Source organism: Protopterus annectens, chromosome 2.part2 (genome assembly GCF_019279795.1).
Source record: "Protopterus annectens isolate FY-2018-M chromosome 2.part2, PAN1.0, whole genome shotgun sequence".
In the NCBI taxonomy this organism is placed as follows: Eukaryota; Metazoa; Chordata; order Ceratodontiformes; family Protopteridae; genus Protopterus; species Protopterus annectens.
Window position 1 is genome coordinate 1,153,787,638 of NC_056730.1, and position 13,631 is coordinate 1,153,801,268.

Here is a 13,631-nt window from a genome sequence, read left to right on the forward strand (position 1 = left end):
GTACATGTGAACTCATTTCAGAACAATAGTTTGATACAAACCTCAACCACAACAAAACAGCAATAAAACACAACATAGAAAACATTTGAATGGTGACTGAAATGGTAGTACAATGAGTGTATCTTTCAAATTGAAAGCAGACATATTATAACTTAACCATATTTTTTGCATTCATTACATTTTCTACATTTCTTGCAGCCTTATAAACATTCAGTAATTTGTAGCAATCCTTAAAAAAGTGATTAACGCTAATATCTTGAAACTTCAGCCACACAATAGGGGTATAATATTCCACAACAGCAGAGAAGACAATGTTGAGTGAAGTATTTTGGTGTCTTTAATACCTGACACATCATGCAAGATAAGCTGGGGCTGGCTTTATAATTAATAGCTGCATTAAGACCAGACTTAATTTAGCATTCAGAGAAATGCAACTGTTGTGAGTCACATGATTTTATCTTGGTCACGTGATGAAATTGACTGTTTAAATGGAGATTACAGTGCAGACTGCTTACTCTGATTGCATCTTTAGTGATAAGGCAAAAGGGCTTATTTATTTTTTAAACGATTTTACATTTTTAATTTAGAGTGCCCTTTACTTTCCACCATGATTACGGTATTTTTCTGTAAAAACATACTTTCCTTTTTCCTGCATTTTTCAGCATTTTATGAAGCATTTTCATTTAACATTATTGACTTGTATCAGTTTCTCACATGCTGAAAATTATTTGAATACATTCTTTTTGACTTCCATCATTCTTCATTTTTTTCTGTTTATATAAAAATATATATGTTTTCAGTGTATTGCACTTCATAAAAATCTCACCATGAGAAAAACTTATTTAATGAGGTGTTACTTTTATTACTTCATTGTTCTGATAATCATTCACATAATTTTGCTGAACTTTCTTACGATTTTCTAGCATTTTGAAAAAGAACACAAGCATGCTTTTGGGATCTGTGTCTGTAGTAGTGAACTGGCATATTATTTATCTTCTAGCACATTTATTTGCCAAAGCAAAGTGCATGACAGGGCTGGATTTTGAATTCTATGCAGATTGTTTCTGTATGCTTGTTCTGACATCTCTACCATGAGTGTAATCTAGAAGCTGTCGACCTCAGTGAATAGCCAGTAGATGGGGGTAATTAATTTTGCTTGTGTTCATATTTTTGTGAAGATGAAAAATGTGCTATATTCATAAATATTTTGTTTTTGTAAGTTTTAGTAAATATGTGGCATGGAACATAAACATGCATCTGGTTCAATGAAAGTCTATGACTAGTAAGAGCAGTTTTTTGGGTTTTTGTAGGTTAAGTCAGTTATGTATTTTTTGAAATCAAGTTTCATTACAATTTCTTTTGTGGTATAAAGCTGCCATTGTTGAATTTTATTTATATTCCTTAAAATGCATTTGCTTTCATGACTCTCAATTCTTTTTGATAGTCACAATACATAAAAATGTGCAGATATAACTAACTGCACATTTGTTGATTTATTTATTTGCATTTGTTTACCAGGAAGGTTCACTGGGCCGGGTGAGCTCCAGAGGATTAAACAAAAAAACATAATATAAATCACATGATATTAACAAAAACAAAGTTTATATGCAATGTAATCACTAGTTATAGCTAAACACACAATACATTATGCACATTTGTAATATTTACAAAACAATGAAGGGTACGCAGTGTTATATAAACTCTAGTTTAAGCTAGGCACACTAGAATCTTTATATTTATGGTGTAATACAGTTCAGATGATGTGGATGGGTTGCAGCTGAACTAGTACAGATATAGCAAATACGAACATTGTACAACATACATTATTAATGTATAATGTTAACTTAATGTAGATTTATAATTTGGACGTCATGTTCTATCCTGATGTCTGTTACTTCTGTTGTCTATGCTCATTACAGATTTCAGTGTACTTCAGTTGTTATAACATATAATGTTTAGATTGTGAAACTGAATCTATGCCTGCTGTTACTGTTGATTTATAATTTGGGCATCATGTTCTATCCTGATGTCTGTTACTTCTGTTGTCTATGGTCAGTACAGATTTCAGTGTACTTCAGTTGTTATAAAATATAGTTTTTAGATTGTAAAACTGAGTCTATGCCTGCTGTTACTGTTGATTTATAATTTGGGCATCATGTTCTATCCTGATGTCTGTTACTTCTGTTGTCTATGCTCAATACAGATTTCAGTGTACTTCAGTTGTTATAAAATATAGTTTTTAGATTGTAAAACTGAGTCTATGCCTGCTGTTACTTTTTTTCTTAAGTCATCCCTGCTCAGTTATTGTTACTCGAGTTACATCTTTTAAAGTTCAGTGTGGAAATATATGTAGTCTAATGTCTAGTTCTTGTTACCCCCAAATTCTGAAATTGTGATTTTCTGATTGAAATACCGTAGCAAATTTTATGATGTGGGTCTGGGTAGCAAACAAATCACTTATTTAAATACTGTTAAATGAAGGATTTATTGTGCCCAGTGCATCAGTTGTTGACATTTAATTTCATTTTTAATTTCTTGTGTTGATGTTACACAGAATTCTTCTAAACTAGTGGAATGTCATTCAATACACATCATTTCTCCTAACTCTGACTAGGAGTATATATATTTTTATATCATATAAATCGTGGTAGCTCATTATCTAACCTCTCTACCTCAGAAGTCCAGAGTTCAGTCCTGGTCTCTGGTCACTGTAAGTTCTCTCCATTTAGTCACTGTCTGCGTGGAGTTTGCATGTCCATTGTATGTCTGCATGTGTGTATTGTCTGCGTGTTCCCATTTCCTTCTACCTCCCCAAACCAAGCGGGTTGACTGGCTACTCTGAAGTGTCAATATATATTGCATTTACCTTTGCCCATGTGGTACAGGTTGTGGCTGCAGTGAGTCCGTAATAAACACTTCACTTACCTGTTTGATAAATTAATACAATAAACATAAACCTACTGTGCCTGTTTTTGGTACCTGGCAATGATGGCTCTTTTAATATCCTATGTATGTGATGCAGACCATTTTAAAAATGGTGGGAGGTATATCTATGAAATGTGCAGCCAGTAGTAGGAAACTGTAATCTAGGGTTACTGTTTGCATAATTCTTAGCTGCAAATAGCTGTTGTTAATGAAGGGTACATGGGACTGTAAATGGCATTCAGTGGAAATGTCCCGTTTTTTTTTTTTTTTGCAGGTACCTCACTATGAATCTGCTGTGTTTACTGGCTGTTTGTATAGCTACTGCTGATGTTTTTGCTGGAGCGGATCCTAAACTTGATGGTCAGTGGGATTCATGGAAAAATGACCATAGAAAAACTTACCTTAAGGTGAGTGTCCTCCTATATGCTTCCATCAGACTTTTTTGTAAGAGTATGATTCCTTTCAGTGAAAGCTATTTTCTAGTTGGACTTAATACATTTGACATACCAGATTAACGTTCATGCTGTAGTACATATTGAATGCCATGAAAAGTGCTACAGAGTTCAATTTACCATGTGATATGTGGTACATGGTGTTTTTATAAGACTTTGGTAAATACAGAAATGGTCTTTATTTATTTAAGTATATTCAATGTGGATGGGAAATTCACCCCAAGGATCACTTCTGTGGCTCTGCTCGATAGGGGCACAGGAAAATAATTTTCTTGGGTGGCGAAAGCCAGGGTACATTTTTTGGCTAGGCTTATATAGGCCCTAGGGCCAATAGTCTAGTACCTACCTATGAACCTATACACAATAAATCCTTGTTATAAAGAAAACTACATTTGTCTTTAACTCTGCTGAGGCTGCTTATCTTAGTCCTGGATCTTACTTCCTCAACCAGCTCTTATGAGGCTGTTATATGGTGTGATGTAGTTTTGCATAAATGTACATGCTATTATGTATGTTTTGTAGAAATGTGCACCACTGAATGTGGGCTAGTTAGCTTAGGGAAAGAAGATTTCTGGACATCCAATTTCATAGCTGTACTGTTAACATTCTCATCATTGCATTTCAGAACAAATACACTAGTTGTATCTGTTCTATAAAGCAAAGTATTGCATTAGTGAATATAAAACATTTTTTTAAAACTGGATATGAAGTACAGAGTGAGTAAAAACCTGACTGTCCTTTCAGAGTGAAGAAGAACACAGACGAAGTGTGTGGGAGGAGAACTTCAAGAAGATTAATCAGCACAATGAAGAGGAATCTATGGGAAAACAAACTTACAGGCTTGGAATGAATCAGTTTGGAGACATGGTTTGTGTTGGGTGGAAATAAGAAAAGGTTTACACTTGGATGATAGCATAATGGTTTGTTATTTACTTCTGTGTTTCCTTTTCTAGACCAGTGATGAGTTCACACAGCTGATGAATGGCTATAACAGCGGGTCTGCCTTAAATATATTAACGTACACTTCCAATTCAGAAATCACTGCTACTGCAGTGTTACCTGGCGAAGTTGACTGGCGTCAAACTGGTTACGTAACTCCAGTGAAGGACCAGGTAGGTGGTCTAGTGTTTAAGCCTTCATTCCATTTTTAATATTTCCATTTCTTATTTACCTAAAAAGGGCAGGACTAAAATTCCCTTGAAGCCAATATGTTAAGTTAAGAGTGTTTTACTGTGTGGCTACTTCCTGAGATTAGTTTGTGTACTTTGGTATAATGTGAGTTTTGTCTCATAATGTGAACATTTGAACAACAATCTTGCCCCTTCAACTTCTGCAGCTTCAACATTTACTATAGCTTGTCCTGTTATTTCAGAAGTAACCAAATAGTGCTTAGAATTATGAAATAGCAGGTCACTGCATTGTTTCATGTGGTGGTGTCCCATTAATTGAAGGATGCTTAATAAACTTTTACCTGCAAATGTTGTTTCAGACAGTCTCTCTTTTTATCTCTATGTCTCTCACATATGTACACGTGTGTGTAAATGTGCATATCATTTTATGATTCAGAATTTCGACTACTATTTCATCCCTTTGTCTGCTAATTTGAAAACAGTATACTTAAGTCATAGTAAGAGCTGTAGTAATTTTAACATTTTTACACATAATTTAGGCCCTGCAGAAAAAACTGCATTGATCGGACTAAAACAATCTGAAAGGGCAGGAACAAGTTCAGATAAAACTGGTGCAGTGATTATTTGGGGCATGAGTCATTATAAAGGGGGAGTCTTATGATAGTTAAGAAGCAATCTCCTGTTTTACCATCTGTTATAAATCGATCCAGTGTTACTTTTCAAACAACAGTTGGATGACTTTTTGACACACTCCGTACAGAAGTGTACTATATCCAGCATCCTTAGAAAATAAAAGTTTTAGACCCTGTGTGATACCAAGTACACCTATTATCTCAGGAAGAGGCAAGTTAACAGAACCAATTTCATTATTTCTGGAAAAATGCCTAATATCTCTATTGTCTCATGTAAGTACCTGTACAAAGAAAACCACACATTTTTTCAACTTTTGAATGACTTGCATATTGAGTAGTGTATATTCTTAGGTATGTTTGATATATGCTCATTGCATACTAGTATTCCACATGAGGCAGATGTTTTGGCTGCATGTTATCTCTTGGAACAAATTGATCTACACCATCAGAAATTCAGCACATTTTTGCTTGCACTTTAAGATATGATACATGGGAATTTTTATTTTTTAGGGGAATTATTACTACCAAATAACAATTTTTCTTTGAAATGTTAACATTTTTTAAGAATGGAGTATTGAATGTTTGAGTAAGATAAGTGTGGTTTGGAACAGTAATGCTGAAACCTTTAGAAAAGCTGAAGTTTTTGTTATTAGGGTGTTTGACTCTTTGTGCAAATGTAGGAGGCATGGGGTTAGGGTGAAGGCGTTTTTTTAGTGTTTTTTTTTTTTTGTATGTGCGTGTGTTTGTCTCCCAAATTTTCTAGATTAGTGTCACTGTTACTGAAATGGTTTTTTAAGGGTATGGGACAGGATTAGGGTTAGGGACAGGGGTAGGAATAGGGTTAGCAGGTTCTTTGGACATTGAACCATCAGAGGATTGCCCAAATCAGCTTTCTTGGGACCTTGTTATATGCTTTCTCCAAGTCTAGTAATGTCCAGTTGGTCTCTTTCTTCATCTCCATCTTCTTCTCAAATGTCTGTCTCACTACAAATATCAGGTCATTTGTATTGCATCCTGATCTGAATCTCCTCTCCAATCTTAAATTCTGCTACTCTGCATACTGTTTTATCAATCATCCTGTCCACCATCTGCATGCAGCATTACAGGAGTTTGACACCTCTTTGCTACCCACAGTTGTGAATGTTTCCTTTATTCTTCAGTCATTTGGGGTGTGCCTTTCTCTCCATGCAGTGATGACTGGAACCATTTCTCCTCTAAGTCACACAACACCTTGATCATATCTGCCATGGTTTCATCTGAGTTTTCTGCTTTCCCTGAGTTAATTTTCCTTGGTGCTGTACTTACTTCTTCTAGTGTGAGTTTCTTTCCCTTACGTTACAGGCTGTGCATGAGATAAAACAGCTTCTGTGGATTTTTCTTCACATTTGTCATCTGTCTTAACTTTGTGTTATTTTGTCTCAGCTGACAAACTTCAGGTTGTTTTGTCTTAACTTATTAATTTCTTTAGCTTCATCTCTTGTTGATCATTGGAATCACAGCAAACTAGTCTACCATCAGTGATACCTTCCAGGCTATCGGTGATTCATGCCATGGCCTACTTAACTTCTAGTGTTGTTGTGATTCTGATGTTCTCAGGAATCTAAATCCTCCAGTTGAAGTATTAAATGTACATAGCGTTGAATGGTCTGGTCAAGTATGATTTGTCAAAAGTCCTGGTTCACATCGAGCATGGAGAAATACTTAACTGTAGACAACATGGAGACAGCTTCCTTAGCCGCATTTAAAGGGCAGAGTTCCCTCAGAAGATTTGTCAGTTTCCTTAGCTGGGAAGGGTAATGTTCTATTTACTGACAGATTTTATTTACAGGCAAGGCTATGTGGAAGATGTCGTGATACATTTGTCATGCACTTTGCCTGGAAAGGGTTATGTGGTGTTTACAAAACAGATTTTATTCCCAGACTAGTCTAACAATGGAAGATGCTGTGATACATTTGTTGTGCGTCTTAGCTCGGAAGGGTTATGTGTTATTCACATACAGGTTTTATTCCCAGAGACGGCTATCAGTGAAAGATGTTGTGGTACATTTCTTGGGCACTTTAGCTGGGAAGGCTTATGTTGTATTTACAGACAGAATTTATTTCCAGACAAGGCTACCAGTGGACGGTATTGTGATATATTTCTGCTTACCTCTAAAGGGTTATGTGGCATTCCCAAACAGATTTTATTCCTAGGCTAGGTTAGCAATGGAAGATGTTGTAATAGTTGTGTTGTGCACTTTAGTTGGGAAGGGTTATGTGGTATTGATAGACCATTTTTATTCTAGCCCCAAATTTGTGCTGCATCTGCAGAGCTGTCAGAAAGATTTTTGTGGAATGGTAGCTGGAACAGATTAGGTATGCAACCACACTTCTGGGAGGGATGTTTAATGTTGATGACATCATTGGTCATGTAGCTTCAAACTGCCATAAACTTCAAACAATAATATGGTGCTTCAAGCCAGAAGCAAAATAAACTGTATACTGACCACTGCATATATGGAGTAAATGGTGTCATGTGGCAAAAAACATGATGGCAGCCAGAAGCTAAAACAGATTTGTATTTAACTCTTTTCTAATCTACCTAAAGAAAGGAGCTAGATACAACCACTGTAAGTGTGTAGTGAAGCTTGTACAGTAGATTCAGGGATCATTCAGCAAACATAATACCAAGATATCTGTCTTTTTGGTAGACACTTTCCAGCTAAGGTACCACCAACACCTGAAAAAAAACCCAGCAACTCCAAGAATGTATATAGTCTGCTCTTAGAAATGTGTGCCTGGAGGGATAAAAAGAAAAACAGAGATACATATGTTGAGGCATCAGAAACAGCAGTACTGTCAGGATTGCAGAGTTATCATGTATGCTGGAAGTTGGAACATGCTTTAAAGTACCACACTAAAAAATATAGAACACAACACACACACTAGAGACCTCTTGCCTCTCCTTATCTGGGTAAGGTCTTTATATATTGCCAACAAATCCAGCACTTCAGAGGATATTTGTTGGCATATTTTGACATAATTTCACTAGGGAAATCACCATTTCTGTTTCTACACATATGATGATGCCTGTACTCCATAACTACTTACACTGAGAGCAGGCTGAGATCTGGTGGTTTGGAATCTGTCCCCCTTTATAAGTCTGTTTAAAGATAGCCCTTACACTGAAGTAATTCACTTACGCTGAGAGCAAGCCTTTTGGAATCCGGGCAGGCTTACATTAAGAGCAACTCTTTTGGAATCTGGCCCATTGTGCTGTCCTTTAAATCAGGATTGAGATAAGTGAACATTTTGGGGGTAGAAAGGCATTCATGAGTGTGTTTTTCTACCTTACTGGAATCCCCACATTTTTATTGTGAACTGCTTTAGGTCAACTGATGAATGGTTTCTTATGTGCAGCTACAAAATCCATAATTTTGGACTGTTTTGTTTCCATAATAGGACATTGCACCTGGTTTCCGCCTGAGAGCTATTTGATGTACGCTGAAAAAGTTGGAATAAAATAATATCCAGAATGTATATGCACTAAGTTTTCATTACATCAAAGTGATGAATTATAAAACAGACAAGAAAACATTTCTTTTACTGTGAATGGGGTGAGGCCTGCAATGTGCAGATAAAGACAGTGTGCGACTTATAAGTCTGGATTGAAAAGCAGTGAAATTCTTAAGGGTAGAATGCTATTATTTCTATTTATTTGTATCAAAGAACCTTATTAGAATTCCTCATTTTTACTGTAGTCTGCCTTAAGGGATCTGACACAAAAAATGCTTATTTTCACCTAATAAAATCCAGCATTTCTGAAGACTTTTGTTGTCACCGTCTGATATTATCTACAGTTTTCACCGAAGGGGGGGGGGGGTTAGCATGAGCTTAAAAGGCTTGGAGAAATGCCCAGAACATATATGTACTATGTTCTCACTACACCAGAAGAAATAATTTAAAATATTTCACCAGGCAAGACAACATTTCTGCTACTTTGTATAGCAAGGAACCCAACTCAAATAACCATGAGAATTATATGAGTGTTAGTTTACTCGACTGAGGGTTGTAATCTCTAAAACAAAAAGATAGTTATTGTAGCTAGGTATGTAATGACACAGCTATAGTGCCACCCTTTAAATCACAATTGTAAACAGTGAAATCCTTGGGGTAGAATGAGATGCTTGAGTGTGCTTTGTATCTTCATAGGTTAATAGGTGGGTACTAGGCTATTGGCCGTAGGGCCTATATAGGCCTAGCCAAAAAGGTAATCTGGCTTTTGCCACTAAAGAAAATTATTTTCCTGTGCCCCTGTCGAGGCAGACCCTCAGAGGTGATCACAGAGGTGATCCCCGGGGTGAATTTCCCATTTCCCATCCAATCATCTAAATCTTTCTTGAAGATTGCTAATGAGGAGGTTTGTTTGATGTAGATAGGTAGTTTGTTCCAGAGTATGGGAAGTCTCTGGGACAGGAATCTATCACTCCATCATGTTCTGTTTATTGTAATAGGTTCATAGGTTCATAGGTTTATACTAGGCTATCTGCCCTAAAGCATTTATAAGCCTAGCCCAAATTTTTGTGGCTTACGCCACCCCTTATATGAAAAAATACTGTGCCCATTAGTTTGTTGTGCCTCTGTCCAGCAGTGACACAGAGATGATTCCCGGGGTAAACCTACGATCTCCCATCCACAGGTCTAGATTTCTCTTGAACAGAGTCAGCGAGGTGCTCTGCCTCACATGGACCGGGATTTTATTCCACAGCATAGGGAGTCTCTGAGTGATAAATCTATCCCTCCAGCACATCCTATTTATATCCGCTAAGGTTTAAGTCGCTTGCTCTAGTGGTTTTGGTGGATTTGGATTTTTGAGGTGGAGCATGTCCATTAATTCCGGGTTGGACATGGCCTTGTATGTCAGGCACATGTCACCTCTGAGCAGACGGTATGTGACTGAATAGAGCTGGAGTTTCTTCAATCTGGCAGCATATGACAGATTTTGGAGTCCCTTTATCCTTTTGGTGAGGAACTTTGGGGTCTCTCCAATTGCTGCAGATGTCGGGTGAGATACATCCCGAATGGGGCATTGTACTCGATCATTGGTCTGATAAGTGAAGAGTACAGGGAACAATGACCTCACTAGATCTGGATGTGAATCCCTTCATGATCAGGTGGGCAATGTAGAAGGTCTTTCTAACCACTTTAGCAATGTGAGTGTCAAAAGAAAGGCCACTGTCAACCTGGGTCCCCAGGTCCCTGATAACCTCTTCTGTGCTTAGTGGATTGCCACCTATATGGTAGCTTGGGGTTACCTTGTTTTTCCCGAAGGGTATGACTATACATTTTTTGGCGTTTAACTTCAGGCCATGGCTCTGGCACCAGCTATCTGTTTCCGTGAGTCCCTTCTGAAGGATATCCGTGTCCGATGCACTTTCCACTATGGCGCCCAGTTTGCAGTCGTCTGCAAACTTTGTCAGCCAAAGTCCTCCCATGTTGGCCTGTACTTCTAAGAAGTAGATGCCAAACAATAGGGGGCCAAGGACCGAGCCCTGTGGGACACCACTTGTGACCGGCTTGGAGTCTGACACAGCGCCAGCAACTCTAACCCTGTGGGTTCTGTCCTTAAGCCAGTTTGCAGCCCATCTTATGACATATGGGTTTACATTTAAGCTGGTAAGTTTTTCTACAATACCCGAGTGGGGTATTGTGTCGAAAGCCTTGCAAGGTCAAGGTAGGCTGTATGGACTGCCTTTCCTCATCAATGGCCTTGGTGACTGTTTCAAAGAAGTTGACCAAGTTCAAAAGGCATGATCTTCCCTTGACAAAGCCAAACTGGGTCGGGTCCAATGTCTGCAAGTCCCCTATATCTTTGTTTATGAGCTCCATTATGATCCTCTCCATAGCTTTGCAGACTAGACTTGTTAAGCTTATGGGGTGGTAATTACCAGGGTCCGTAAGAGGCGCCGCCTTTGTGGAGTGGGACCACAGTTGCCGTACGCCACTCCTTGGGCACGTATCCTGTGGTAAGGCTGAGATTAAACAGCTGCCTTATGTGCGGGTTTAATTCCTCATTTAGCTCGTGTAGCACACAGCCGGGGACACCATCCGGTCCCATTGATGCTGTGTTTTTAGCTTTAGAGAGAGCAGCTTTCACCCGCGCATTTGAGATGTCCGGGAGGCTACACTTGGCTGGGATAGTTATCTCTCCTTTAGGGGAGAGGGGTGAAGTTTGCACTGAACCTGTCTGCCAGTATGTTGGCAATGTCTGTGGGTTCAGTGATTTTTGTATCATTTTGGACTAATTCTGAGCATATCTGGGAGTTTCCACCCAGGTTCCTAACATAGCTGAAAAAGGCCTTATGATTGTCCTTTGAATCCATGGCAATTTTTCTCTCAAAATTGGCCTTAGTTGATTTTATGAGTGCTCGTATTTTTTACTAATAATGATCAGGGGTGACTTCCCTTTTATGGATTTTGTTCTATCATGTAATAGCTTTCTCCTCTTATTGTAAAGTTTGTTAATGGCTGGGCTCCACCAGACTGGACGTTTGCCCTTTGTGGAAAGAGTCTTGGTTTTATTTGGGATTGCCTGATCCATGCAGTCCTGGAGGTGTTCATAGAAGGCATTTGTAAGGGCTTCCAGCTTGGGTTGTGGTTTCCTCTGGCTCAGGGGCCTTGAAGGATACCACACCAGTCTTGAGTAGTGTGAAGTTTGCTTTAGAGAAGTTCTTCACTATGGTCTTTTTTGTTGGGGGCGGGGCGGGGATGTGGATTTCCAGTGAGATTAGTTTATGATCATATCTCACCAATGAGGGATATACTTCCGGTGTGGAGTATTTTGTCCCCATGTTTGTGACAATGAGATCTAGTATATTTTCTCCTCTCGTGGGAACAGCGACTAGCTGTTCCATGGCATTTGAATTTATGAACTCCAGGAACCGTTGGGCTAGAAAGTTAGGGCTTGAGTAATGTTCCCAGTCTATATTCGGGTAGTTGAAGTCACCCAATATGATGGTGTTTGGAGATACATTTATACCCTCCAGTGTCTTCAGGAAGGCTGTGTGGGGTTCCTGAGTTTGAGAGGGTGGCCTGTAGCATGCTACAATTTGTAGAGCAGTTTTGCCTATGGTTAGTTGCACCTGGATGGTTTCCTAAGCTTCATGCGTTGCCACCAACCTGGAGGTGTGGGTATCCTTTATGAATATGGATACACCCCCTCCTTTTGTGGTGTGGTCCGGGTTTTGGGGCCGGAACGCATGATATTTGGTAAAACCTAATAGTGCCGGGGTGCTCTCAGGAGCCTTGAACCAGGTTTCAGTTACAGCACAGACATCGATGTTCTCCATACTGAGAAGGGCCTCGAGTGCGTGCATTTTGAGATTTAGACTTCAGGCCTTGAGCAGCATTATCTACAGTCTCTTCCCATTTTTGTTTTCTAGGGTGGTAGATTTAGAATCTGAGCCTTGCCTAAAAAGGCACTATGGGGTGGCAAGAGCCTTAGCCAATATCCGAATCCCAGGGTGACAGGTGCAAGCCGTCCCTTGCGAAGCAGCGTGGCTTGTCAAGCATGTCATCCCAGGCAGACAGACACTGGATCCCCTTTGAATGACACCAGACATTAAGCCAATTGTTAAAGCTGATCATCTTGTCTCTATATTGTGGCATCATTCTTGGTGAAGGAAGGATACTGCTCAGGGTTAGGTCATACCTGCCTGGGCTACATAATCAGAGAGCTCCTCTATGTCTCTTTTCATGTAGTCCAGGGAGGTGCGTCTCAGGTCGTTCACACCAGCATGGACAATGACTGTGTCATATTTGTACTTGCTGTGGAGTGACCCAGTGCTTGTGTTATGTGGTGGATTCTAGCGCCCGATAGGCAGGTTACTGTGACCCTCTCCTTGTTCAGCCTGGTGAGTGGGGCGTCAGGGAGTCTGACTATGGAGTCACCTATGACAAGTATGTTTGGTGTTGTATTTGGCCTTAAGGGCTGTGGGACTGCTTTGCACACTGCTTTTGTGGTTTATGTGTTGCTTGTGGGGTGTCTTGAGGTAGCAGTTGTTTGGGTGTCTGCTTTGGAGGCCTCTGCTGTTTAGGTAAATTTTACTCAGAGCCTCCGAGTATGTCTTTGTGTGTTTATGTGTTTGATTCAGTGGAGTGGTAGCATTATGTGAGGCTGGTTTTGTGGTGTGTGTAGTTGCCTTCTCCTCCTGTCTGGTCTTGCCAGTCCTGAGTTGAGAGAGCTCAGCCTCCAGTTTGGCTAAATAGCTGCATCTCTCAAGTATTTGTGTTATGTGGGAGGAGGAGAGGGTTGTCTGTGTACATGAGGCAGTTATAACATTGCCTCAAGATTCCCAGATTCACCAGCTGGACCGGAGAGGAGATTGACAACTGACCTTTGGACATGCTAGAATAATATTGGGAAATCCTTAATTGAAAACAAGGGCCAGTGGGGAGTGAGGGTGTAGTGCTTTTAATTTTTAGTGCTGACTTATATAATTGCTTTAGTGAGC

The 13,631-nt window shown here is 39.3% G+C and overlaps 1 protein-coding gene across 1 annotated transcript in view; it reads left to right on the plus strand.

Annotated features, from left to right (window-relative positions):
* Window positions 1-4,144: 4,144 nt before the first annotated feature.
* The window catches only part of LOC122796057 (procathepsin L-like), a 112,516-nt gene continuing 103,029 nt past the window's right edge, over window positions 4,145-13,631 (plus strand). Inside the window, exons 1-2 of the mRNA XM_044064521.1 lie at window positions 4,145-4,244; window positions 4,331-4,489. Coding sequence (XP_043920456.1) covers window positions 4,197-4,244; window positions 4,331-4,489 — 207 coding nt within the window. The 5' untranslated portion in view covers window positions 4,145-4,196. The remainder of the gene's footprint in view (window positions 4,245-4,330; window positions 4,490-13,631) is intronic.